The sequence below is a fragment of the Lolium perenne genome, chromosome 4, assembly GCF_019359855.2.
Source record: "Lolium perenne isolate Kyuss_39 chromosome 4, Kyuss_2.0, whole genome shotgun sequence".
NCBI lineage: Eukaryota > Viridiplantae > Streptophyta > Magnoliopsida > Poales > Poaceae > Lolium > Lolium perenne.
This window is the reverse complement of record NC_067247.2, coordinates 68,622,601-68,648,644: the sequence shown is the minus strand read 5'-3', so window position 1 is coordinate 68,648,644 and position 26,044 is coordinate 68,622,601. Positions and strand designations below refer to the sequence as shown.

The window sequence follows — 26,044 nt, the reverse complement described above, 5'->3', positions numbered from 1 at the left end:
GGGATAAAACATCAATGCTATGTCTAAGGATATTTGTGTTGATTACATTACGCACCATACTTAATGCAATTGTCTGTTGTTTGCAACTTAATACTGGAAGGGGTTCGGATGATAACCTGAAGGTGGACTTTTTAGTCATAGATGCATGCTGGATAGCGGTCTATGTACTTTGTCGTAATGCCCAATTGAATTGCACACTACTCATCATAATATGTATGTGCATTGTCATGCCATCTTTATTTGTCAATTGCCCAACTGTAATTTGTTTACCCAACATGCTATTTCTTATGGGAGAGACACCACTAGTGAACTGTGGACCCCGGTCCATTCTTTTACATCGAATACAATCTACCGCAATACTCGTTCTTACTGTTTTCTGCAAACATCATCATCCACACTATACATCTAATCCTTTGTTACAGCAAGCCGGTGAGATTGACAACCTCACTGTCACGTTGGGGCAAAGTAATTTGGTTGTGTTGTGCAGGTTCCACGTTGGCGCCAGAATTCCTGGTGTTGCGCCGCACTACACTCCGCCGCCATAAACCTTCAACGTGCTTCTTGGCTCCTACTGGTTCGATAAACCTTGGTTTCTTACTGAGGGAAAACTTGCCGCTGTACGCATCACACCTTCCTCTTGGGGTTCCCAACGGACGCGTGTTGTACGCGTATCAATCTCCTGCACTTGGGAGCCATCAGAGTCCCAACGTCATCAAGTACTGAAATCATGTCACTTGGGCCATAGTAACAATCATTAGACATATCAAAGTTGTACCAACACTCATACAAGAATATCTTTAGACAAACACCTCAAATCTCGATACATATGGATGATTACATGATCAATAACATCTAAACCCCATCCACCTCTTAGGCCTATACAGAACTACTCACTCATGGCGATGGAGAGTGAGTCCATGGTGGTTGACGATGACACTGGTGACGGTGATGATGAAGAAGATGCCTTTGAAATCCATCTCTCCGGGGTGGAGAGCATGAACAATCTGGCTCCCAAAATGAAGATCGTGGTCTCGGCGGCGCTCTGTTTCGCGAAACGTCTCTTCCCTCTGGCAGGGTAGGTTTTAGGGTATATAAGGCACCACAAGAAAGGGGAAGCGAGGCGAGAACCGAGGGCCAAAAGGACCTGGGTGGCGCACCCTAAGGTATTGGGCGCGCCACCTAGTCCCTTTTGAGCCTCGTGACTCCCCTCTTGTGATCCAAAGCTCCAGGCCCTCTATTTTGATGAAAAACTCCCCTGGTATTTTTCTCCGATTTTATTTCCTGCGAAAACTGACAGAAACGAGACTTTGCTAAAAACAACGTCAGATTCAGCAGTTTTTATCCAAGTATGGTGAGATTCGGGAGCAAACCTTTGAGCAAAGTGCTTGAAAAAGTAGATACATTTGAGATGTATCAAATAAGCTTCCTGAAAAATTTGCAGAAAACTATCCCTGGAGTTTCCTGCACTCACTGAAGCTAGCGACCATCGCCAAACTCTAGCACCGCCTAGACGTGTATTGGAAGATGCGCCAAGCCTCCACCGTTGCCAGATCTAAAAAAAAACACCATCATCAACGAGGCTTTTTGAGTCAATGAACAGGCCCGCTGCAAGCAGCGAGGCACATGTTGGCACGTCGACCGGGGGACATCCTTGTGCTACCTTGGACCAAGATCTGCCTCATTCCATCGATGAAATCGACGAATAAAGATAAATCCACCACCTCCAAACAAAAATCTTTAATCTAGAGCATCCACCTCGCACGACACCCATCATCACCGTGCATAACGACGAACGCCAACGACACATCGAGAAATATATCTCGCCAGATCTGAAGAAATGCTAGAAGACCAAGCTGCCGATCTGAAGAATCGACAAGCACTCGATGCCATCAACTCCAATACGCTGCCGTGAAGGTCGATGCTGGCGTGGGAGTAGACTCGAGGCAGATTTATTCGCCCAACCATCGCTCCCACCACCACCATAACGGAGGAGTGAGGCCCCCTCCCTCGCGCCGTGAGAACGGCAAGCGGAGGGAGAGGAGACCAACTCTCATGCCAGCGGAGATATGGGGCGGTGGAGGTGTTGCCTCGGCCTCCTGTCGTGAGAGACGAAGGGGTAGAGCCAAACTTAGGTAAGTTTTTCCATGGGCGTGGCCCTCTTAAGCTACGTAGCAGTTTCCTTTTTTTTTCTTGTTAGAATGGTTTTCTTGTGATTGTGTGGTTTACTCTGGTTTCATCAGATTTTCTTTGGTTAGCTGTTTTCCCGTGCAGTTTTTAAGTTTATCTTTTTTCTGATGTTTTTTGTGGGTTTTCTTGATTTTTTTCACCTGTTTTCCTGTCATTCTTCTTTCACTACATGTTTGTACTTTGAATAATTTTTATTTTATGTATGAATATTTTTAATTTTACGTATGAATATTTATTTAGAGACACATGAACATTTCTATAAATACACTTGAATGTTATTTGAATATTATTTAATCACATATAGAAACAACTTTCCAACTCATGAACTTTTATTACTCCCCATGTCCCAACATATAAGATGTGACAGTGTTTGATGCATGACTTTGACCTCAAATATTTACTAAAGTTTAATAATTCTACAAATGGTATGGCTGCATTTGTCTTGTGAAATATTGACATTGAGTATATCACTATACTAATTTTATAGGTATATTACAACTGAAATTTTAGTTAAAGTTGCATGTTGTTGACCATAAAAGTCAAACATGTCTTATATTTTAGACAAATGTAGTAAGATATATATGCACATTTAAATAGATAGATATGAACATGTGAGAACAAAATTTTCAACACGTGAACAATTTTTTACTTCACAATACAGATTTTATTGACCATCAATATCATGATATCTTTATCGAATAGTACATGCTAGAGATACATGAGCTGTTCCAACGGTTATAAAATAAAATTTAAAAGAAACATACAAATCTTCGAGGTTTTCGAGCCCATCTTTTTCCAGTACACAATCTTATAATCATCTAAAGTCAAGCGCAGATAATTGATTTTCATGTCAAACCACAGACTTGTAACATCAAATTTATTAAGATTTTACAAAAAAAACAAGCAATTTAAAAAAAGAAGACTTACTTCTAAATGGGTCGAATTTAAAAGAACTCTTCGGGCGATGGAGGGCGGGCGCGTGGCTTCAAGCAACAAAGTTGCTCGTGTTGCTCGGGGTGCTCTACTGCAAGCCTGCGCCGCCGGCCGCAAGAGCGGCGAGACTAGACCACGCCGAACCTGCTGCGTAGTCACCCACCCGCCGCGTCTAGGCTACCAGCCCACCACAGCCTACTCACGACTCCTCCCCCCGCTCAAGTCCTCCCTTCCCAGCCGCAGCCACCCGGGGGGTCGCCGCCAAGCTCCCCCTACTCCACGGCGGTGGGATCCCATATGTCCACCGCCCGGAGCCCGTGCAGCCCGTGCCCGAGACACGATTAGCACCGACGGTGGGTCCTTCACTGCTCTCGTGGCAGAGCACGGTACTGCGTGGCCGCACGGACAAGGTGCTCGACGATTTGCCTGTTCTGGCTTCCAAGCTGAAGAATGCGCCGGTGCAGCCAGGTTATCCTGTCACCGACGCGTAAGCACCGGCCACCTAAAGGCAACCACGCAGCGTCATGCTTCTGCACCGCAGGCTTCGGGCTGCCCGACTGGTTCAGGAACCCAAAGAAGGACGTCGCCTCTATCGATGACGACAACGACACCGACGACTTTGTGCTCCCGATCACCTACGCTTCCGTGGAGGAACGTAGTCACGGAGGCAGCTCGAGACCGCTGTCGATCCTCCCCGGCTGCTCGACCCCCGCCTCCCACGAGGACGCCGAGTTCGAGGCTGACGTCGACGAGGTGAGCAGGATCCTGAGCTCTCGCTTTGCGTCTCCGGAGGCCATTGTGATAGCCATGGACTGCTGCCCCGTCAGGGTGTCAGGCCGCATGGTCGACAAGATTCTGAGGAGGTTTGGCAGCGACTGGGTGGCGGCCTTCGGGTTCTTCATGTGGGCAGGCGCTCAGGAAGGGTACTGCCACGCTGCTGATTCGTACGACCTGATGGTTGACGTACTGGGGAAGTTCAAACAGTTTGATTTGATGTGGGGCTTGGTCAGTCAGATGGACGAGACTGGGGGTTTGGTGTCGTTGGCAACCATGACAAAGGTGATGAGGAGGCTTGCTGGGGCTAGCCGGTGGACCGAGGCCATAGAAGCTTTCAATAAGATGGACCGGTTTGGTGTTGTGAAGGACACCAAGGCCATGAATGTGCTCCTGGACACTTTGTGCAAGGAGAGGAGCGTGAAGCGTGCAAGAGGCGTGTTCCAAGAGCTGAGGGGCACGGTACCTCCCGACGAGGGTAGCTTCAACACGATGGTCCATGGGTGGTGCAAGGCACGGATGCTGAACGAAGCTCGTGATGCGATGAAGGAGATGGAGGAGCATGGCTTCAGTCCTTCGGTCATAACATACACCAGCCTAATAGAAGCATACTGCATGGAGAAAGATTTTCAGACTGTTTACGCCATCTTAAACACGATGCGCACCAGTGGATGCCCTCCAAATGTTATCACATACACGATTGTGATGCACGCACTAGGGAAGGCCGGAAGAACGCAAGAAGCTTTGGATGTATTTGACAAGGTGAAGAGGGATGGCTGTGCCCCAGATGCTTCCTTCTACAACTCTCTCATTTATATACTCGGCAGAGCAGGGAGACTGGAGGATGCAAACTCTATGGTTGATGAGATGTGCAGAACTGGGGTTCCCCCCAACGTCGCTACCTTCAACACCTTGATTTCTGCTGCCTGTGACCACTCTCAGGCAGAGAATGCCCTGAAGCTGCTGGTTAAGATGGAGGTTCATTCATGCAAGCCTGACATAAAGACATACACCCCATTGCTGAAGCTGTGCTGTAAAAAACAATGGATGAAGATACTTCTGTTCCTGGTATGCCACATGTTCAAAAAGGACATCACCCCTGATTTCAGCACTTATACCTTGTTGGTAAGTTGGCTATGCCGAAACGGGAAGCCTGCTCAGTCTTGCCTGTTTCTGGAGGAGATGGTGCTGAAGGGATTTACGCCGAAGCAAGAAACATTTGATCTTGTGATGGAGAAGCTTGATAAGGGGAATCTGCATTCAGCAAAGAAAAAGGTTCAACTTCTTATTGTGCAGGCAGCTGCTGCGAAGCACACTGGTTCCTCTTATTTGAGCAAGGATGCTGCTGCTGCTGCACAAAATTGATTCTGTACTGTCAAAACACTTGTGGTCATGAATCTTAGAACAAATGGAAACGAACCGTTCATGAAACACAGTTGTCATTATCCTGCTATTGAGCGGCCCTGGTGGCGGTGAGCATGCTGAACCTTTCTTTTCGCTCAGTGCCGGAGCAGGACTGCTTGCCGCTGCCCTTAATGTGCAGGCAAAATCTGCATATGAGACGCTCTTCTCAGGGACAGTCGAGCTGCCCCTCTGTGAGGCAGAGCTGGGATTGCTGTGCGCTGTTGAAGTGCAAAATCTTCTCTTGACTCGTCGGGGCAGATCGATGTTTGGTTGTTGGATGGCGGGCAGGTTGGCACGGGCTGCAGCACCTAACGCCATGCTCCTCTGTCTGTGATGCCTCCATGGAATCAATATCACATGTTAACTGAATGTGTGTTCGCCCGCCAAGTTTGGTTTCTGGATCTGACGAGATGACTCTTCCGCAGGTGGCTGGACACAGTGGCAGAGCGCATGGGCGCCAACGCAAAGAGGCTTCACTCACTGACTCACTCATCACCCTCACCATCTGGCGGCACCACAATTCTTGCGTGTTTGATTGGGAGCTCCAGATTGCCAGGGCCTCACATTGACATTTCTGCTGGAGGCAGTGCAATGGAAATTGACAGGGGCCAATGTCCCAAGGAGAGTGCCTCAACATGCAAGACCCCCATGTTGACCTTTTCTTTTGGCAGTATATGGCAAAATCTCTTTTGGTTCTTTTGTTTGCCTTTGTTTTATATATTAACTCAGGTTTTCGTTTCACGCTTGTTAACCTAGCTTTGCAGTTTGTTTGGATTCAGCTTTGTTAATTTTGGCACATACCAATGTTCTTCCGGCATAAAATTATACCCAAAAACATGTTCGAGGAAAAAAAGCAATGTTCGAGGAATCGGCCGAGATACCGATTTATCGCCCGATTTATCGTGAATCGGGTGGTAACCGATAAGATTTCAGCATATCGGCTAATTTTTATCGTTGCACCGATATATCGGCCGATTTTCTGTCTGGGAGCTGATATTTCGTCTGATTTTCACTCTGGTGACCGATATTTTGGCCGGTTGTCAATGAAATTTCACTGAAATTCGGTATGGCTGTCGATATTTTCGTCCTATGGGTCTTGTAGAATTGTGCATTAGCTCAAATTTTCTATTTTTATTGATTCAAATGCAAATAATCGAGGTAATTCTTCTACTCAATACTCCAATATTGTTTTGACATACCATATTATAGAAAATTTAGTGCTGGAAATTAGGATTTACAAAAAATAAGTCGATAAATGGGCGACCGATAAAATCGATTAATCGGCCGATAAGCGATTAATCTCCATTTTAAGGCTGACCGATAAGTTAAGATTAACGATTTCTTGAACATTGAAAAAAGTAAGGACATATATCGAACCCCTACCAACAACATTGTTTCTCCCTACCTACATTTTCATCAACATCAGCAATATAAATATAATGTGAAAGTTTCGTTGTAAAGAAGAGACAATGTCTTTCACAAGCCCTGTAGATTGTTCACAGAGAAGCAACTGGACAAGTATACATCATAATATGTGTAGCTACCAATGGAACAACATTCAGACTTCGTATAAACTGTTCTGCCAACATATTTACCCATTCCCTGAGACATTCACGTCTTTCTGATCCCACACAAGTTACAACCACGCTGTCTCTAGATTCAAGACACACATGCAGATTATCTAATTTGCATATAATAAGTTAGTGCCGTGCAATAAGACAAATGGTTCTTCACGCTTGCATCTCATTTTTTGTTTACTTTGTAATGTACAGTTCCAACTTGCTTGGGAAAAAGGATTTGCCTTGCAATGTACAGTTCCATTCGTATTAGGTACATGAGGTGCTACTGAAAGAATAATTATAAAATCTGATGGATGAAAGATGTTATGTGCTGCCACACTGAGTAATTCAGGTCAACTTCAATGACCACGGTGAAAGCTTCAGGACAACTTCAACGACCACGGTGAAAGCTTCAGGTCAACTTCAATGACCACGGTGAAATGTGAGCCCAAACAGATCCTCTGCCACCCAGAAGTGTTATTATCACTGCTTGTCATTTACCATGTATCCAATAGGAAGGGTCAGATGCATGCTCTGGAGGTTTGCTCAAAACATTGACTGAATGTGCTGATGCGCCTTTTGTTGTACCAGCCTCTATTTTGATCTTGCATCAATTTCTGGAAAATACTTGCTCCTGTTCATTAACCTCAAAATGGTTACTCCAACGTTTTTTGAAGGACACATAAAGAAACTGTTCTAAGAAAAAGGAAAGCAAATGATATTAAAATACTGGTCTTATGTAACAGCATTTTCTTGTGGATGTAAAAAGACATGAGAGTTTAGCAAAAGTGCCTTCTAGAACTTGCATTAGAGGCAGAAAGCAAGAGAAGGACATGCAAAACATATTGTAATGACCCCTAAACTTTTAAAGGCCTCTAGAACTCGCTGTTTATGTCAAGTCAGTGAGTACATCCTCCCACCGAACACAAAGCAAAACAGTGAAGGGAAAAATATCAACAGAATGGCTAAGTACATGTGCTTGTAAAAGATGCATGATAGGTTCTGTTTTTAAGCATCCATATTTATCTAAAAAGGGGGATCAGAGTTAAGTGCAGATTCGTAAGAACTTCAGTAGGCTGAGAAACCTGGCTTCATTAGCTAAGGACTTTTCTAGCATAGTACTTCCCCTCTTCGAATGCAAATAACATCTGAAATTTATGGAGGAGATATATCATACAATTGTGGTGCATCATATTCTTGGCTTAATTTCCGTAGACTAGGCGAAGCCCTTCTTTGCCCTGGTTGCTGCCATCCTGACCTCTCAAGATATTCTTCTATCAACCTGACATTACCAGTTAGATCTCCAGAGTATTTATTTACGAACAAAATGATGAAAACAAATAAATTCTATATGGAGCTCACATGCTGCAGATTGACTTTTGGGAGTCCGCCAGTTCACGATCTGGGAAAGAGTCATCAAATCTGTAGCTCAACCACACATACAACTCTAGGACCTGAAGCGATCACAAATGCGTTAATGTCATTTCTGAACTAGTCTCAAGAAAATGGTGTACCGAGATGGAAGCTACATAATTAATCTTGCTGCAAACTCTTCAGAAGTAAATGGTTGGCTGAAACAGAAGTGTCGCCCAATCTTTTTACAAAAAAAAGCGTACTCCGTATCTTATATGCACAAAGACCCAATGCAAGAGAATAAACGAATTTATGGATCCAAGAGAACTGAGTACTAGCTCAGTGGCGGGGGCATTGTCCAACGCTTCGGAGCAGTGGGGTCCAATCTCTACAGGGGGCGTATATCAACCAACTAGCTTCTTTTATACAAAAAAATGAGGGGTCCCTCCTCTAACTTTTAAATTATGGATCCACCATTGTTTTGAGAAGTATAATCTCCTAAGGAGTTCTAGGCTCAGCACTCGAATCAATTATAAGTGGTTGGCTCTAAGATAGTCTATACTAACTGCTAAATGCATCCTGGTCAGTAATTACATCATACTAGTAACAACCCACCAGCAAACTCCCTTAATAACCTTTTGTGCATTAATTGTAATGTCTCTTTCTTAGGACCTTATGGGATAATCCACTTCATTAAGATTAGCACGAAAAGGTTTGTATGAATGCAGAATAGAAGGCAGCTGACAATGCACACAAACACATGTTTACTGCCTTTGCACAATATGAACTTTAAGAACAAACTAATTCATGTTCAGAAGAACCCTGACAAGTTATATAGCAGTGTTGATATTGACTGGCAAGTTACAAGTATTCTCTTTTGACATAATTTATACTAGAGAAACGAAAGATATAATAACCTTGTGAACTGATTCAAGCTCCTTGAGTTGATTGTGTGTTTTAGGCACCCGCAGTGTTCCAGGTGTAAATATTTCTTTAAGTCGAACAATGCCTTTCTTTGCATAGTTTTCTGCAAACTGCATCTCGAAAAAAAATCAGTGCAACTGTTTCATAATTCCCCAAGAAACATAGAAATTAACAGTATTGGGGTAGCAATGTTTGCCTGAGTTAATCCTTGAGTAGATATATCATCATTCACATCTACCGGACTGCAATGAAGTGTCAGAAAGTGGTCAGGATACCGGAGAACTGACAACAGACATAGAACAGAGAGAATGTAGAAAATGTCTTATGATAACACAGAGATAGATTGATCTAGTATCATAGTAAATCACCTTTGACAAAAGAGGTATTTATCGTACAACCCAAGAGGCAATTCATCAACAATAACAGCAACTTTCTGTTAACAGTGGGAGGAAGAAACGTGAGACAGGTCACTATATCTCGCAGTATTGATTTATATATAAATGCTAAGTTGTTGCCTTTTTTAAAAGAGGCAGGTCACACAGTCTGACTTTCCACCCACGTGAAATTATTTTCATTTTCCAGACGTAAACTTGTATATCATTTGATCAAACATAGAAAAAAATGTATTATTCAATTAAATAAAATACCAGCATGTCTTCACAATCAGCAATAAAATAATCTGGAGACAGTTTAGCCTTTTCCAAGAAACGTTCCTGCAGCAGAACGGAAAAATGTTAAAACATATTCCTGAGTCCTAACCGGGGAAATAGCTGCATATAGGCACACAGCATTGAGATATATTTAATAGGAAGGCAGACATTATTGAACAAGAGGTGACAGAGAAAAAGTAAACTCTACTTTCATTTGTTGTGATCTGTAAGCAAGCAATGCCAAGATGAAGTCCAAACAAATAAAACAATATACCTCAAAATAAAATAGAAGTAATTGTATATGACTGCATAGTTGATCGCACTAACCACAATAACCAAAATTTGAAGCTCAAGTGCTAGAATATTCTGATAGCTACACAATATCATCGTAACTTACCGTGCCATCCAAAATAGCACAACAAATTGCTATCATCATTGAACTATGACTTACTATAATATTTAGCTATGCGATTGACACTTAACCTGTTATAAAAGTATGAATGCATTTCAATACCAAGAAATATGGTATGTTTAGCTTACCAATATAGGGTGCAAAAAGACGGTTCCCTGCAATCGTGAATACACAGACAATAAATCGAATGTGGGAAAAAGTCCAGCACGCTGCAGATGAAACAATGCAGTATCTGTGGTTAGCTTTTCTAACTGTGACTCATACAGAGCTTCTGAAAGTTTCATCATATAACAGGTGGAATCAATATGTTGCACAGTAATGGGTGGATACTACCTCTATAATGGGGGAAGGTGACTTCAGAGATGAATGTAGTAATGGGAGATCTTCAGTATCTAGACACGTAACTTCGCCAACTGGGAATTTAGAACCATATCTCCCAGCTCTGCCTACATAAAAAAAAGAGAGACACAGAACTTGCTCAGCTTGCACCTCAAGACTCAAGAGGCCTGTGCAATAAGCGGAAGAAAGACTTGCTAGGGATAAAACAATTAAGAAGCAAATATAATACCAGCAATCTGTTTGATCTCAGGCACAGTCAGTTCCCTGGTGCAGACACCATCAAACTTCTTCAGTGTAGAGAAAATAATTCTAGAAATGTTCAGATTAAGACCCATTCCAATAGCATCGCTAGCGACTAGCACATTAAGGTGACTGGATTCATCATTGAACATTGTCGCCTGCAAGCTTAGGGAACAGATTAACAAAATTTATCCAAACAATCATGTCGTTGTCACAAATAAAGTATGACAAACAAACAAATGAATTTAGTGCATACGGCCAAAACTCCTAATCTGTTAGTTCTGGCTAAGAGTTATGGGCGTGTTGCATCAACAAATTATACAAACAGAAAAAAGGGGTGCTGATTTAAAACGTAACAGGTAAAAAGAAACAATATAGTAACTCAAAGTCCATCTTCCTAACATTGAACAGTACGCTCAATTCCAAAGCATCTAAAGGAGCATTAATAATACATGTTACATAATTGTAAAAATGCTTTATGGTTCAGATGGTTGTGACTCAACTATCACATAACATATTTATTTTTCAATCCATATTCAGCTAGGTGTGCTGGTATGCATATCAGCATGTTCAAATGGAAAGTGTGACATTTCACCTTACTTCTTATTATATGAGGTCACACATGATTGACAATGAGGTATATATCAATACTAGGAAATACCAAATGCAAAAAGATTACCTGTTTCGTTCGAGTTTCTGGCGGCAAAGAGCCATAGACTACAGAACAAAGATGCTTTCCCGCCATTTCAACTTTTTTCTGCATGTGACAAAATTCACGGTGTAAGAATGAAACTTCAGATTTCACTTTATCTAGCCCGCAAAACAACATAATGATGCGTCGGTGTCGTGTATTCTTTATTCAAAAGAAAAACATTGTCATGTATCTGGGCACGTAGCCACATACCATGGGTATAACTAACAATGGTAAGTAGTAGCGTCCCCATGAGCATCAAATTCTCCTTGGGTTAGGCTAGGAAGTGCAGAATCACTGGACAAAAATCCTTTTTTTGACAGTAGTAGCGATTCTATCACTGGAGTACTGGGGGCCCTGGCTTATTTGTTTCTTCTTTTGAGTAGGCCATGGGTTTGCATTTTTATTTTTACTGCTTAAAATTCTTTGGAATACTCAATCAGAATGTATTATGAAAAACTAAAAGTTGTTTGGAACTTTGGATATTGGTAACTAGAAAAACAGGTTTCATCAAATTGCATTTGTGAAAAATAGGTGGGCAGGTAATCTGTTATCAATGGGACTATCTATCCTGTAACATAATTATCATTGCTATTGCAATTGTTTTTGGCCTGTAACTGTGAGACAATAGCCCCACAGCACAAAATTTATCATAAAAACCCATTACAAATCGCAATTGTCCCTTCCTTCTCTGTCTGGATAGCCAACAAGGTGCAGCGAACCACCCTTGCGTTTCCAGCAGAAGGAATCACGTTCGTATGGAACAGTGCCAGAAGAATGGAGAAGGGGGCGGAGGAGGCCAACAGAGAGCAAATAGGTAAAGGGTTTCGGTGGAGGAGGCGAAGAGGAATTCCTTCTTGGGGGAAGGCTGCCTCCGGCTACCAGAGGCCAAAGAGACCACAGTCCGGTGGACACAAGGGTCTATTAATTTCCAAATTTACATGCTGAGATCCAGTTGGGCTGATAGGCTGAATAAAGTTGACATTCAAGTTTCTGATATTTTTCCCCAAACTAGCGAGACTTTCTCAGTATTTTTTGTGTGAGCCTGTAGTTTTACTCTTTTGGAAATGTCGAACAAATCAGATAAATAATAATTGTATGCTCCCCAAATAACTAAGCATGGCTACAATAATACGTTGAAGAATACCAACCTTAAGCTTATATATCTCATGCCGTGAGAACGTTACCATGCAATCCCCTTCCTTGATGTTAGAGAAAGATCCAAGTGTAGTCTTCAGAGGAACTAAAGGAGATAGTCGCTCATAATATTGAACCTGGTCGGCAACATAGACCCAACATGTCAGTAGAATTAACCTGAAAATAAGTACTGCCCAGCATGATGGGCAGGACAAATTTCTAAAATTCTCATTTTAGAGGTCCTAAATTAGTGTTACTACTTGTTACAGCAAGGTTGCACACTTGCACGTTAAATTTCAGGAAAAAGGCTTAAAAGTGGTATGTGCCAAAGCATAACTTATGATACAATAGGGATAAGTTCGGAAAATATCCGTGGTACAACACCAGTAACAGGACACAAAGCATATCCTGGGCAAAGGCCCAAGATAGACTGGTGTTGTTATCCATGATTTACATGATTTCATCGCATGAAAATATGTATGAAAGTACTACATGATAAGTTATAAAAAAATCTGTTATGACCGGTCTTAGTTACGTGAGGAGGGGGCCCAACCGTGGGCCCAATTAGGGGCTTATCCCATTATCAGTTTAGGGTTTTAGCTCTTTATATACTGGTTGTAACGAGGCAAACAATCAAGCAATAATAATATTCATTATTGCCGACTCCCTGAGGAGTCGGTCTCCTAACCCTAGCCGCCGCTCCTCCTCTCCAGCCCGCGCACGACGGCGCCCTGCCGCCGGCGTCCGCCGCCTCGCCCGCACGTCTCTCCCTCCTTCCCCTACAAGCTACGCCCTAGGGCGGGTAGAGCAGTTGGTTCTACCAAAATCACTATCTGAACTGGGATAAATTTAAAAATGCGAACATGATGTTTGCTAATGTTTCATCCTACATATGCGGAGTGCTACACTGTCTCTATTCCTCTTGTACGAAGGACTCAGTTCTCTGTCCATGTGAATAAATCCAGTTTCATATAATTAGTGCGTTATCCCGGCAGAGGAAAATAACTGGCAGCATTAATACAATTTGATTTGACAACTATCATGTGTAGCAGAAGGTACATACTATGTCAATGATCATCAGAAATTAAGTGTGTTTTGGTTAAATTACCGTAATCACATCACCAGTAGCTTCAAGCAATCGCTGAATAATAGGAACAGCAGCTGGGTCACCACAAACATGAAGCTCATCTGAACAAAGCCCCAGAAGTGCACGTGTGAATGAAAAACCCCTTGTTCTACAGCCAACCATCTACTAAGTCAAAGCAAATGAAATGAGAATTATGAGGATCATTCCAAACAATATACTTCATAAACAGTTGAATATATTGGTTCGTAGGATGGTTTAGTAAAAAACAAATTTAGCTCGATAAGTCTATCTGTAATATAAATTGACATTTCTTTAAAAAATAATAATATGAATATACATCTTCCTAGCAAGTCTGCAAACGTGGATCACTTCACATACCTGAATTTCATCAATAACAGCGCACTGATACTCAGTTGTCACATCAGCCATCTCAACCGTCACTGAGTTATGCTTTGCACCTTCAATTTCTTCCCTTTCTTGTCCAGTCGTCAAGTTACAAGGGACACTAGCTTCGTTCAATCTTTTTGCTACCTCCCGCGCTAACAATCTTAGAGGTCCACAGTACACGCCTACAGCCTTTGGTTAGGACTCAGAGCAGTCATTAAAACTTTATGCTCTTTCAGTTTCACTGGGTTGATCAAAATAGTACCTGAAGAGCTTGCTTCTAATCGCTTGAGAGCATTATGTGTTTTCCCACTGTTTGTAGGACCAACATGTAAAAATACCTTACGCTTCTTTTCTCGGGCATTCGGGTACCACAAATGAGGATGGCTGTTATTCAAGATAGCACAGAACTTAATCAAGTCTTTATTGTGTGGAAAATGAGAAAGCAAAGAGCATTTTACAGAATATTTTGGCACATAACTAATCTTTTGAAGACTTACAATGCACTTCGGTATGGCGATTGCTTAAGGAAAACAATTGAAACTAAAATAACATGTGCAACACTGTTGTGTCAACATTTGTCACATTTAAACTAGAACACGAATAATGTGGAATACCAGCATCCCGCACAGGACAACTGTTTTAAACGGAATCCCTCAAGAATATGTAGAGGAAACAGATATTAGGTGATTAGAAATAAAAAATGATTTCTTACGTCATATCGGTCAAATCAATCTTCCCAGAGTTGTGGCAGCCCCTCCAAAATCTCAAATTGGCAGAATTGACCGAGGAATGTAGATCAGAATAGGAGAGAAGGCAGCGAATGTAAACATCTGTACACGAAAAGTGTTACCCAATATTCTTAGCAAAAGGAGAGCTGTACAATGGACCAACCAACCAAAGTTATTGACACCTTAAATAAAGCATATTGCAGGTAAGTATACAAAATAACAGTCCACATCAGCAATCACAATGCAAGTGACTAAAGCACAGCCGCAAGCGCCATCTATCTGACTATGTGTTTCTACCTAACATGGTGGGGAGAAGCCTGCGGAGAAGCTGCATGTGCGACCGATAGCACTAGGAGTTGAACGTGTTTACAGAAGTGAGTAAGATTGTTTGAATCCCAATAAATCAGGCTTCCAGCCTTTCCGTAGATGACATGTTCACCCCAAATAGAATTGTTCTCAGTGCGTCGAACAGTAACTACCATATGAACACAAGGTTATACTCCCCCCTTCCAAGATAAATGACATTTTAAGATACGGACACGGACTCGAGGATGCAACTACAAACATTATTTTCTAAATGAATATGTTGATAAGGAAAACAAAAGATTACATAGCCTGAATTTTTTTTCGATGAAAGATATAATGAAGCAATAATATTATTATTCATTTGAACAACCTCGGTAATCTTTGATACATTAATGGTCAAAGTTAAAGAGGTCTGGTTGGACAATTTCTAGAACCTTAACTATTCTGGAGCCAAGGCAGTACTCTACAAAAAGGTAAATCCATAGCTATAGACTTGTAGTCTATTCATCAGCACAACAGCCACAATTAGTATCTCCATTTCTTTCATTTTCCCAAACAATTGGAGCCCATTCCCCCGACTCGACTGCTCCTTCTCCGATCAAACGTGCAGAATGAGGTTGAACTTAAAATGGATACTGATCGGCGACACCACTAATGCCGCATACCGCGCGCCTGGCTTTTGGCATTCCGCCGAACACACACCGTGCAGGTGCGCGCGGGACACACACTGCAGCTCATGAAACGCCAGGAAACAGGCACGCACAGGAAACAAACAGGCCATAAGTGAAAGCGGGCACTGACCATGGAGGCACGACGACGGGAGCGCCCTCCGGCGCAGGATCGCGGCAGCCGCCATCGCGAGCCGCCCGCTTCCTTCCTTCCGTCCGTGTCCCCTCGATGGCACGATTCAGATGGCGACCGACGCACCAGCTCAAGCCCGGGCGGCGATGCAGAGGGGGGAGGGGAAGGTCGCCAATGCGCTTGCTTGCGGAGCACGCGGCGTGGAGGAAAGGAAAGGAACGGCGGAGGCGGCGGCCGTGGCTTTCGCCGGGAAGCGAGGCGGCGTGGGTGGCGGAGATGCCTCTCGACTCTCGTCGCGTGGTCGCCAAGGCCGGAATATTCCATTCCCATCCACATCTCGGCCCAACTCGCTCTTGAAATGGGCCCAATTCGCTTGGGCCCAAGCCCAACACGTATCAGACTCGGCCCAAGTCCAGCTCCAATCCATATCCAATCGGGCCCGGACGCCAGCCAATTTGGGTCTCGTTCCTCTTCTCTTTCTTCCTCGTCTCAACCCAAGTCGCCCTCCCCGCGACGCCACGCCGCCGGGGACACGCGACCTCCGCCGCCGCCGCCGGAGTAATCCACGCTTTGAGGTTTCTTCGAGCGAAGGAGCTAATCCGCGCTCCCTTCGTAGTTCTGCTCGAGGGTTAGTGATTTAGTCGTTGTTGTTGGTGGTGGTGCAGGACGATGGCGGATGCCAAGGCCGCCATGGCGGCGATCGGGAGGGTCACGCGGAAGCTGCGGCGGCGGGATGCCGTGGAGGTGGATGCCCACCGCCCCGCCATCGAGGCGCTCAATCGCCCCTTCGCCGCCCAGGTAAACCACCAATCTCCCTAGTCTCCCCTTATTACTGATCTTGCGAGCTTCGATCGAATCGAGACACTTTGGCATAACTAGTGAACACGCATTCGAGCCATATGGAGTCCATGTAGGGTCTGAAAAGGAATGCCGGTGGAGTCGGCTGCGTGAAGCTTGTTATTATTTCTCCATCCGACTGTTGCTAAATACGGAGTAACCAAAATGCCGAATAATTTAGCTTAGCAATCCACCAAAAAAGTTGTACTAATTCATGTACTGTATGTGGAACCTCTGTGGTGTCTTCTTTGTGTAGCGATTGGTTTTCTGACCCCCCTTCTGTAGGCCTTGGAGTGGAAAGAAAAGGCGGAGAAGTACGAGTTGGAGCTGCAACATCTCTACAAGGCGCATTCCCGTTCGTCCGAGCAGCTGGTTACCTTGATAGAAGAGCTGAAAGCGTTGAAAGCGCTGCTCAAGGAGAAGGAGGCGCTCATTCCGACTTTGCAGAGCGAACTTGGGCAGACTAGGTACTGAATGTGGTGGATAGTTTGTGGTGCTGTTTATTGAGTGTGGCCGTGGTGGAGAACATTGCCGTTGATGTTCGTATGGGACTTTTGCAGCGAAGAAAACGTACAGCTAAAGCAATCGCTTGAAGAAAAGACGAATGCTTTAGAGCTTCTAATTCAGGAGCACCAGGCGGCTAAAGCTGAGCTTGAGCAGGCGCTAGCGAAACTGAAAGGTGTGGAGAATGAGAACACGCAGCTCGTCGAGCGGCTGATGCAAGCGAAGATGGTGGAGGCAGAGAAGCTTAACGAGGTACCCTGTTGTCTCTTTTTATTGCTAAGGTTTCACCTTTCCAGTATATAAGGTAATACAAATTGAGAACTGTTTAAGCATTAAGCTTTGCCTTCTAGCACCTGGTAGTCTCACTAATGCAGTACATAAAATTGTTGTCACCTATTAGCAATTCATATTTCCTTACGAATTCTCAGTGGATCTGCAATTAGAAAGTTCAAATACCAGCAAGCTTACCATGATACTAACACAAGACACTTGGCGTACTATGTTTCGCTTCCCATTATATGTCAATTTTTATTGTTAAAATGCTTCAGATTTATAAGTTTACACAATAACCTTGGTGCTCCTTGTAAATTACTGTTTTACAGTAGCAGTCCTCAAATATTTGCCCCTTGATCATTTCAAACTGGACAAGTGGTCCGGGAAGGTCGACCCTTTTCTGAATTGTATGTAATGTTCAAACTCTTTCACTCCTGGAACAAGAGTGGAAATAGAAGAACCAAGTTGCTTATGGAGTTATGGTTGTTTAGCTGTCAGAGATATATTATTTATGTAGTATGTTTTAAATCAATAATTGTGGTCGTAGTATTAGTGTGTATGACCAAAAAACTGTTGCTTTACATGCTGTGGATAAAATTGTTCAGGCCAATGCGATGTATGAGGAGATGGTCTTAAAGCTAAAGGCAGCTGGGCTTGGCGCTGGTGGAATGCAACACCATGCAGAACAAGAAGCTGATGGCATCATTCGTCGATCCGAAGCAGGGTACATTGACATCATTGAAACACCAATCCCATCTGCACCCAGAATCACCATCCGTGCTCATGAGGGTGGGTGTGGATCTATAATATTCCAGAATAACACAGACATGCTAATCAGTGGTGGCCAGGATCAAACTGTCAAGATATGGTCTGCACATACTGGTGCTTTGAGCTCCACCCTACAGGGTTGCTTGGGGTCTGTCAATGATCTTGCTGTGACCAATGATAACAAGTTTGTAATTGCCGCGTGTAGCTCTAACAAGCTGTTCGTATGGGAAGCTAATGGGGGGCGTCCTCGTCACACTCTGACTGGTCACACAAAAAGTGTTTCTTCTGTAGATGCAAGCTGGGTGAAAAGCTTGGTTATTGCGAGTTCATCCAGTGACCGTACTATCAAGATTTGGGATCTCCAGACTGGCTTCTGTAAAAGCACCATAATGTCAGCAAGCAACCCCAACTCGCTAGTTTTCATCCATGGCGATACCATTTGCTCAGGTCATAGGAATGGAAGCCTTCAGTTCCATGATATCCGCACTGGAAAATCCTCAGCCACAACAGTGGGTGCTCATACTGATGTCACGTCGGTCTGTGTATCTCGGAGCAAAACTTATGTTCTTTCAAGTGGAAGAGAGAACGTGCATAAGCTTTTTGATGTTAGGATGCCAACAGTGTTAGTGGAGGATTCTGGAACACTCAGGGCCCCAGGTAACAGAGTGATTGGCAGCTGGGGCAGACCTTGTATAAGCCCAGATGAGAAATGCATTGCGGCTGGCTCTTCTGATGGGTCTGTTTACATATGGCCGAAGCCGAAGGATGAGAAGGATGCGCCGCAGCCGCTGGCCATCCTAGAGGGCCATCATTCGTTACCGGTTGTTTCAAGCGCATGGTCCGGGTATGGACCTCTTGCCACCGCTGACAAGAATCATATTCATATCTGGGCTTGAGATCTGCGGTTCCTTTGGTCGTCCAGTCCAGGATGCGGCGAGCTTGACTTCAGCATGTTAGTGCTTGTTTACCGGTATTCTTGAGAACGCTAGTTTGCATGTAAATGACTTAGTTAGAGTCTAATCAGTTGTGAATATCAAAACTGACAGCATGTCATGTTCACCCACTTTCTTTTGTCATATGTCTTTAGGGGATTCCCCTGCCATCTATCTGTTACTGGTAAAACGGATGGATTGCAAGTCTTCAGCAAAAAGAATTCAAGATTCTGTAGGTGTTATCATGTGCATTTGCTGGTTCACCTACGGGTTGTCATTTCTTGTGGTGGCTAATTAGTTGATGTGTGTAACCCAAGATAGTAAAGCTTGGTAAACGTCGAGGAAAATGGTACTGAGCTTATTGGTTAGATGCTTTCTCGAAACTAAGCAAGTAGCCTGCATATGCTAAATTTTATCCGCAGTTGGTGTCTTCGTATGGGACTTCATTTTTGTCTTGTCAGGTTTAGCTGAGATTTGGCAAGGCATATATGGATGCTCTGAGGTGAGATGTTGATGTTGTATTCACTCAGACTATTAGGTCAGATGCTTGTTCAACCTGGAGACATTCATTCCTTGCCTCAGCAAGCTGCTAGAGGAATGTGTATGCATCATCCATGTACCCTTGCAGGTCTGTAAATATGTTGGAGCTTAGAGCAAGCTTAGAATTTTGATAAGTTCTGTTTTTTGCATTTCGTGAAAAGTAAAAGATCGGGTTTCATTTGGACTAGAGATGTGGTTCTGCCCAGTTGCAGCGTCTACACTTGTTTCGTTTGATGATGTAGTTCATGCTTCGTATTTACAGCGAGTAAAAATGTTTCTCATGAACACCAGCACAACTTCATTGCACCAAGTAAAATCTGTTTCCGGTGAACACATGTAAAACTGTATTGTCTTGCTACCAAGAAACAACCACTCCATGATCAACAGATCACCATCCAAACCACAAACACATGAGCTAGTCAACATTTCCGCAAAGAAAATTCTAGCAGAAGCTGAAGCTTAAATTCCTCCAGAATCCCTGTCCAGTTGCTCATCATAAAACAGCAGATTTTGCTGGTCCTCTTGATCTGCCCCGCGAGAAAGTGGATTGAAAACCCCTCTGATACCCACCACAGTTCACATCAGCTGATAGCATTGTGCATTGATCACCAGAAAGAAAAAAGAAGGAAAGAAAAAAGAAGAAAAGGTTGAGAGAGTGGGCATCAAGGCCATCGTGGTCACGAAAAAGAAGCTGAAGCACCAAGTCCATCCTCGCTCGAGATCGATCGGATCAGATGAGACGAGGGGGCACCTGGCCCACCGCACACAGTGGGTCGCTGCAACCGTTTGCCAAATCCGGGCCCCTGACTAGGACAAGGCACCCTTCAAGTGGCCTGCCCAGGGGACATCAATCATTTGGGGCTCTCTTTTCTGTGACACTGCTGCTAGAAACCACCAATTATTGGTGGAGATGCAGCATCTTGCAGAGTAGAGTAGCCGAGCTAGCTTGCTAGCTTGATTGCAACTAGCTTCATTGGAAAATGTTCTTCCAGATTCTTGATCAGAAGTTCTGGAAGCAGTTGCAAAGCAGACCAAGAACTCAGTTCTGGAAAATTCTTTGATTAGAAGTTCTAGAAGTAGTGCTAGAAATGCAAACCAAGGAATTCAGTGCATCTTTCATCATCTTGCAGAGTAGAATAGCCTAGCTTGCTAGCTTGATTGCAACTAGCTTCGTTGGAAAATGTTCTTCCAGATTCTTGATCAGAAGTTCTGGAAGCAGTTGCAAAGTAGACCAAGAACTCAGTTCTGGATTTTTTTTTTTATCAGAAGTTCTGGAAGTAGTAGTAGAAATGCAAACCAAGCAATTCAGTGCATCTTTCATCATCTTGCAGAGTAGAATCGCCTAGCTTGCTAGCTTGATTGCAACTAGCTTCATGGGAAAATGTTCTCAGATTCTTCTTGATCAGAAGTTCTGGAAGCAGTAGTAGCAAAGCAAACCAAGAACCCAGTTTTGGAAAAATTCTTTGATCAGAAGTTCTGGAAGTAGTAGTAGAAATGCAAACCAAGGAATTCAGTAAATCTTTCATACTTCTAGTAGTTCATTTCAATTCAGCAGCTAATTTACATGTTCGGATCTCACAAGAACTCTGGTAGTACAAACATGTGCTCATCTGGAGGAAAGAATTTCTATTACAGACAAAACCCATCTCTGTTTGATCATGTGACCAAGCAAGAAGCCTATGTAATAATGATCGTCGTCTGATCCAAGAAGCGTCTACTTGATCATCCCATCAAGATTGAAGAACTAATAATAAAGAAGAAGAAATCGACAAGATTGGCAGCATCACCGAGACTTAGCAGTACTTTACCGACCGAAGCAAAAGCATGGATCATCAAGTTGCTATGGATGGCATCATAGGCTCAAGAAGCCTCTGTCTCCACGAGTCGTCGCCGGCGGCAGGTTTGCTATCTGGCGCGGGGAGGTCTCGCGGTGGTCGTCCTCCACAACGCGGTCTCCGAAGATGTGCACCGTCCTCGGGTTGGGCCCGCGGGAGATGACGCAGGTGTAGTCCTCGGACGACGGCTCCATCTCCACCTCGTCCGGCGCGGGCGCGGCCTCCTCCTTGTGCGCCGCGCGGCCGCCGGCGCGCAGCGGCAGCCAGGAGCTCTTGTTCTTGACCCCGAACTCGACGCGGCGGTCGAGGGAGCTGGACCGGACCAGGGCCGGCGCCTGCGCCTTGACGCGGCCCGCGAGGATGCTCCGCCTCCGCTCCCGCCCGTCGTGCGCGCAGTCGAGCGCGTCGGCGAGCCCGTGCGGGCCCGCGCACCCGTCGCACCAAGGCCGGCGCTTGCTTATGCTGCCGCTGCCCACGTCGGCGCCGGCGGCGGGCGAGCCGAAGGATGCGGAGGCGTCGAGCACGGAGGTCGGGCTCATGGAGTAGGAGTCGCGCTGGGGGCTCCCGGCCGTGGCGCAGCTGCCGGCGGGGAGGGACGCCGAGTGCAGCAGCCTCGGCGACGGCGGGGACGGGTCGCCGGCGTGCTGCGCGCCGCTCATCGATCTGGACCTCCTCCTCAGGATCATCTCCTGGAACTTGGACCTCAGAAACATCGCAAGAAGGAAGCTTTGCTCTTCTGCACGCACGCACACAGAAGAGAACAATTCAGTCCCTGAATCTCGGGAAGAACCACCGATCGAGCAGCTCCGAGAACAGAGCAAAGAAACAAGGGAATTGCTGCTCAATTATTACCTACGGTTCGCTCTTGAGTGTGAGGGCACACCACTGGGCACAAACCGCCGGGCGAGAAGAAGACGAAGAGGGGTGTGGGAGAGGGCAACGGGGGGCGGGTGGTGATCTTAAAGAAGGGCTCCCAGCTGCTCTCTCGGGTGATGTCACTGTGTGCTCGCCTCCAAAACCGCACGTCCTTATCGTCAGTTTTACTTATCAAAAATTATAATTTTCCCGATCGTTTTCGGTTTTCACTGGCCACGGCGTCGGGTTCTGTAATTTGGGCGCGTGTGGGTGATGACGAACCGTACCCGATTAGCGCTATGCAGATTCCATCGGCCGAGCGCTAGGGTGCTGAATGGCAGGTGGATTTGCTGTCGACCTATGGGAGGTGCACCGGCGTCCGGCCAATTCGCCGGTGCCCGGTCGCCAAGATTCAATCATTGATCCCTTCGTAGTACTATAAACAAGATTCAACAGAAATCTGAAAATAAAAGATCAGATGAATTGGTCTAAAAAATAAAAGATCTGATGATTGGTCCATTTCCTTTCTTTTGCGAGAACGCCCATCACTAGTACAAAATAAGCCTTCACACAGCGGCGCTGAAATATAAATATTACCATCACAATGCAAGGGTGCGCGATGCGCCTCTACGACGCACACGGTTTTCAGAAATCATGTGTGATGGGGCAAACTTTCGCAAACGATTTTGACCGCTCAACTGTCTACGAATATGAGGGGCCTTCGCTGACACCTTCATAATTTTCCCTCCCAGAATTTCCCGAAACAATTTCGTAAAATTCCCAAATTACTTCGATCACTTCAGAACATTCCAAAGATACCGAAACACTCCCGATAATGTTTCTCTCTCGTATTTAGTGTCAGATCAATTCTGATGTGCCTCCGCCCTCCGGAGCCATGTCGATAATACCGAAATGACTACTCCACCAAAACTATTTCGATGTCGCCGAAACTATTCTAGACATTCTCTCAACCACATACCATATATAATAAACGCGTCAAGTACTATTCAGACCGGAGAACATTTAGCATGTGACCCAAGTAGGTTCGATTACTCACAGTCATGACTCCAAAACTCTTTCGGATCAATAATTAATAGCGGGATCGTGACATCCATATGCGCTCCCATGTGTGCACGGGTAACCTTCATGATATCTTTAGTATCAATCCCATTGCTCCGCGATATTATGAATATCCGACTTTATGTATCCTTGTGATTCAACTCTTGATCACTATACCCGTCAACCTCGATCCGGTTTCATTCCCTTTCTCGTATCGTATTAAGATGTCCTTGTAATTCACATTACAAAAGTGTCTTGCCATACTATTTGATGACATAGTAGTACCGAGACAGGACCCTCTTCCTTTATTCCGTAGGAGCAATTCACAATCTTGAATCAACAAGTCATCAAACATTCTTTTCAACATATATGAGTGCCGCCTTTCTAATATCCAATTACAGTAGACTTCTAATGGAAGCAAATACATATCTTACGGAGTGAATATTAGTTGATATTCTCAACGTCTAATGACTTGTTTCATAAGATAACACTTAAGACACTACTATTAACAAGGCATAACATCTCATAGTATATCAATATTAACCGGATCAGTTCAGTACCATTGTTCTTCCTACCAATGTACTCTTATTGTTGTGGGTATCTTTGTTGCAGCTAACCATGCCTATGATCACCAAACAACACATGAGCTAGTCCTAGAGGCGGGACTAGGAACACTTCTCTGTTTGTTTCTTCACAAGTTCTTACGAGTTTTGCTTTGAACCTCATATTCAAGACACGTAGCAGTCATAACATAAGAAAACAAACTTAAATCATAAAAAATGGAGATAGGTAATAACACTTTATTATTACCTCTACGACATAACTCCTTCAACGAGACCAGTTTCGATCTGTTTCGATATGTTTACCTCTGTCCATGGCGTTGCTTGCTACCGATGAAATCGATGATCTTGAACGTGCCATCGAGATCAGATCCTTGACACCTCTAATCCCCACAGACGGCGCCAATTGACAAGGGATTAACTTATCAATGCCTACAGATTGTAGGCTAGGGTTTTAGTCGGAAGTAGAGGGCAAGTAGATCTCGAAGGTTTCAGCCGAAAAGTACTCGACGATTATGAAAACTAGGGTTGCATGAACAATGAATCGATCATCTCTTTGTCCCTCGACTCCCCCTCATATAGGAGGCGGAGCCGAGGGTTTCGTAATACACAAGTTACAAACTCCGGGAGGGTTTCCAACCCGTCCCGCAAGATTACAAGTGATATTTCATAATACAAATTTATCTTTCCTTAATAATAACTTGGGCTTCCGAATCTCCTTATTCTTCGAGTTATGGGCTGATACGTCTCCGACGTATCGATAATTTCTTATGTTCCATGCCACATTATTGATGATATCTACATGTTTTATACACATTATATGTCATATTTATGCGTTTTCCGGAACTAACCTATTGACGAGATGCCGAAGGGCCGATTCTTTGTTTCTGCTGTTTTTGGTTTCAGACATCCTAGTAAGGAAATATTCTCGGAATCGGACGAAATCAACGCCCAACATCTTAGGATTGCATGAAGCTTCCAGAACACCCGAGAGCCGCCAGAGGGGAGCCCTGGGGGCCCCACACAACACCCTGGCGCGGCCAGAGGGGGGGCCGCGCCCCCTAGTGTGTGGGCCCACCAGGCCCCCTCCGAGGCTGCCCTTCCGCCTACTTAAGGTCTCCGTCGCGAAAACCCTACCACGTTCGATGAAACCAGAGAAAACCTTCCAGAGCCGCCGCCATCGCGAAGCCAAGATCTGGGGGACAGGAGTCTCTGTTCCGGCACGCCGTCGGGACGGGGAAGTGCCCCCGGAAGGCTTCTCCATCGACACCACCGCCATCTTCATCAATGCTGCTGTCTCCCATGAGGAGGGAGTAGTTCTCCATCGAGGCTTGGGGCTGTACCGGTAGCTATGTGGTTAATCTCTCTCCTATGTGCTTCAATACAATAATCTCATGAGCTGCCTTACATGATTGAGATTCATATGATGATGCTTGTAATCTAGATGTCATTATGCTAGTCAAGTGGGTTTTACTTATGTGATCTCCGGAGACTCCTTGTCCCACGTGTGTAAAGGTGACAGTGTGTGCACCGTGTGGGTCTCTTAGGCTATATTTCACAGAATACTTATTCACTGTTATGAATGGCATAGTGAAGTGCTTATTTATATCCCTTTATGATTGCAATGTGTTTTGTATCACAATTTATCTGTGTGCTACTCTAGTGATGTTATTAAAGTAGTTTATTCCTCCTGCACGGTGTAATGGTGACAGTGTGTGCATCGTGTAGTACTTGGCGTAGGCTATGATTGTGATCTCTTGTAGATTATGAAGTTAACTATTGCTATGATAGTATTGATGTGATCTATTCCTCCTTTCGTAGTGTGAAGGTGACAGTGTGCATGCTATGTTAGTACTTGGTTTGGTTATGTTGATCTGTTATGCACTCTAAGGTTATTTAAATATGAACATTGAATATTGTGGAGCTTGTTAACTCCGGCATTGAGGGTTCGTGTAATCCTACACAGTTA

The 26,044-nt window shown here is 44.4% G+C and overlaps 4 protein-coding genes across 6 annotated transcripts; 2 read left to right on the top strand and 2 right to left on the bottom strand.

The window, feature by feature from the left end:
- The first annotated feature begins 3,109 nt into the window (after nt 1-3,109).
- LOC127292876 (uncharacterized) lies at nt 3,110-6,049 on the top strand. The gene has a single exon (XM_051322390.2). The coding sequence runs from the start codon at nt 3,571-3,573 to the stop codon at nt 5,257-5,259; it is 1,689 nt and encodes a 562-aa protein (XP_051178350.1). The 5' UTR covers nt 3,110-3,570; the 3' UTR covers nt 5,260-6,049.
- Nucleotides 6,050-7,012: 963 nt separating this feature from the next.
- LOC127292875 (ATP-dependent RNA helicase SUV3, mitochondrial) lies at nt 7,013-16,217 on the bottom strand. Of its 2 annotated transcripts, none has more exons than XR_007845409.2 (17): nt 15,913-16,217; nt 14,790-14,907; nt 14,340-14,461; nt 14,069-14,259; nt 13,712-13,852; nt 12,618-12,740; nt 11,455-11,532; nt 10,765-10,933; nt 10,530-10,642; nt 10,325-10,405; nt 9,782-9,847; nt 9,503-9,567; nt 9,331-9,376; nt 9,128-9,244; nt 8,220-8,311; nt 8,035-8,131; nt 7,013-7,491 (listed from the first exon to the last, which is right to left on the bottom strand). XR_007845409.2 is itself a non-coding variant. In XM_051322389.2 (17 exons), the coding sequence occupies exons 1-17, from the start codon at nt 15,965-15,967 to the stop codon at nt 7,452-7,454; spliced, it is 1,722 nt and encodes a 573-aa protein (XP_051178349.1). In that variant the 5' UTR covers nt 15,968-16,216; the 3' UTR covers nt 7,013-7,451. The 2 variants fall into 2 exon arrangements, 1 of the variants encoding a protein (XP_051178349.1); XM_051322389.2 differs by having other exon boundaries at nt 8,035-8,139; nt 15,913-16,216.
- Nucleotides 16,218-16,355: 138 nt separating this feature from the next.
- Nucleotides 16,356-19,613, top strand: LOC127292873 (autophagy-related protein 16). 2 transcript variants are annotated; one of them, XM_051322387.2, is made up of 5 exons: nt 16,356-16,470; nt 16,578-16,710; nt 17,035-17,216; nt 17,310-17,505; nt 18,132-19,613. In XM_051322387.2, exons 2-5 carry the CDS (start codon nt 16,582-16,584, stop codon nt 19,188-19,190), a joined length of 1,566 nt encoding a protein of 521 aa, XP_051178347.1. In that variant the 5' UTR covers nt 16,356-16,470; nt 16,578-16,581; the 3' UTR covers nt 19,191-19,613. The 2 variants fall into 2 exon arrangements, with proteins under 2 accessions (XP_051178347.1, XP_051178348.1); XM_051322388.2 differs by having other exon boundaries at nt 16,370-16,487.
- A 1,662-nt stretch (nt 19,614-21,275) lies between these two features.
- Nucleotides 21,276-22,595, bottom strand: LOC127292872 (uncharacterized). Its single transcript, XM_051322386.1, has 2 exons — nt 22,454-22,595; nt 21,276-22,337 (listed from the first exon to the last, which is right to left on the bottom strand). Exon 2 carries the CDS (start codon nt 22,312-22,314, stop codon nt 21,619-21,621), a length of 696 nt encoding a protein of 231 aa, XP_051178346.1. The 5' UTR covers nt 22,315-22,337; nt 22,454-22,595; the 3' UTR covers nt 21,276-21,618.
- Between the last annotated feature and the right edge of the window lie 3,449 nt (nt 22,596-26,044).

Excerpts from the sequence above, each read along its gene's own strand:
- LOC127292876 (XM_051322390.2), top strand. The coding sequence starts at position 3,571 with ATGCGCCGGTGCAGCCAGGTTATCCTGTCACCGACGCGTAAGCACCGG.
- LOC127292875 (XM_051322389.2), bottom strand. The coding sequence starts at position 15,967 with ATGGCGGCTGCCGCGATCCTGCGCCGGAGGGCGCTCCCGTCGTCGTGC. Across the intron at positions 14,908-15,912 it reads CCCGTCGTCGTGCCTCCATG|ATGTTTACATTCGCTGCCTT; the intron begins GTCAGTGCCCGC and ends TTTCGTGTACAG. Across the intron at positions 9,245-9,330 it reads CTACTCAAGGATTAACTCAG|TTTGCAGAAAACTATGCAAA; the intron begins GCAAACATTGCT and ends TTCGAGATGCAG.
- LOC127292873 (XM_051322387.2), top strand. The coding sequence starts at position 16,582 with ATGGCGGATGCCAAGGCCGCCATGGCGGCGATCGGGAGGGTCACGCGG. Across the intron at positions 16,711-17,034 it reads ATCGCCCCTTCGCCGCCCAG|GCCTTGGAGTGGAAAGAAAA; the intron begins GTAAACCACCAA and ends CCCCTTCTGTAG. Across the intron at positions 17,506-18,131 it reads AGGCAGAGAAGCTTAACGAG|GCCAATGCGATGTATGAGGA; the intron begins GTACCCTGTTGT and ends AAAATTGTTCAG.
- LOC127292872 (XM_051322386.1), bottom strand. The coding sequence starts at position 22,314 with ATGTTTCTGAGGTCCAAGTTCCAGGAGATGATCCTGAGGAGGAGGTCC.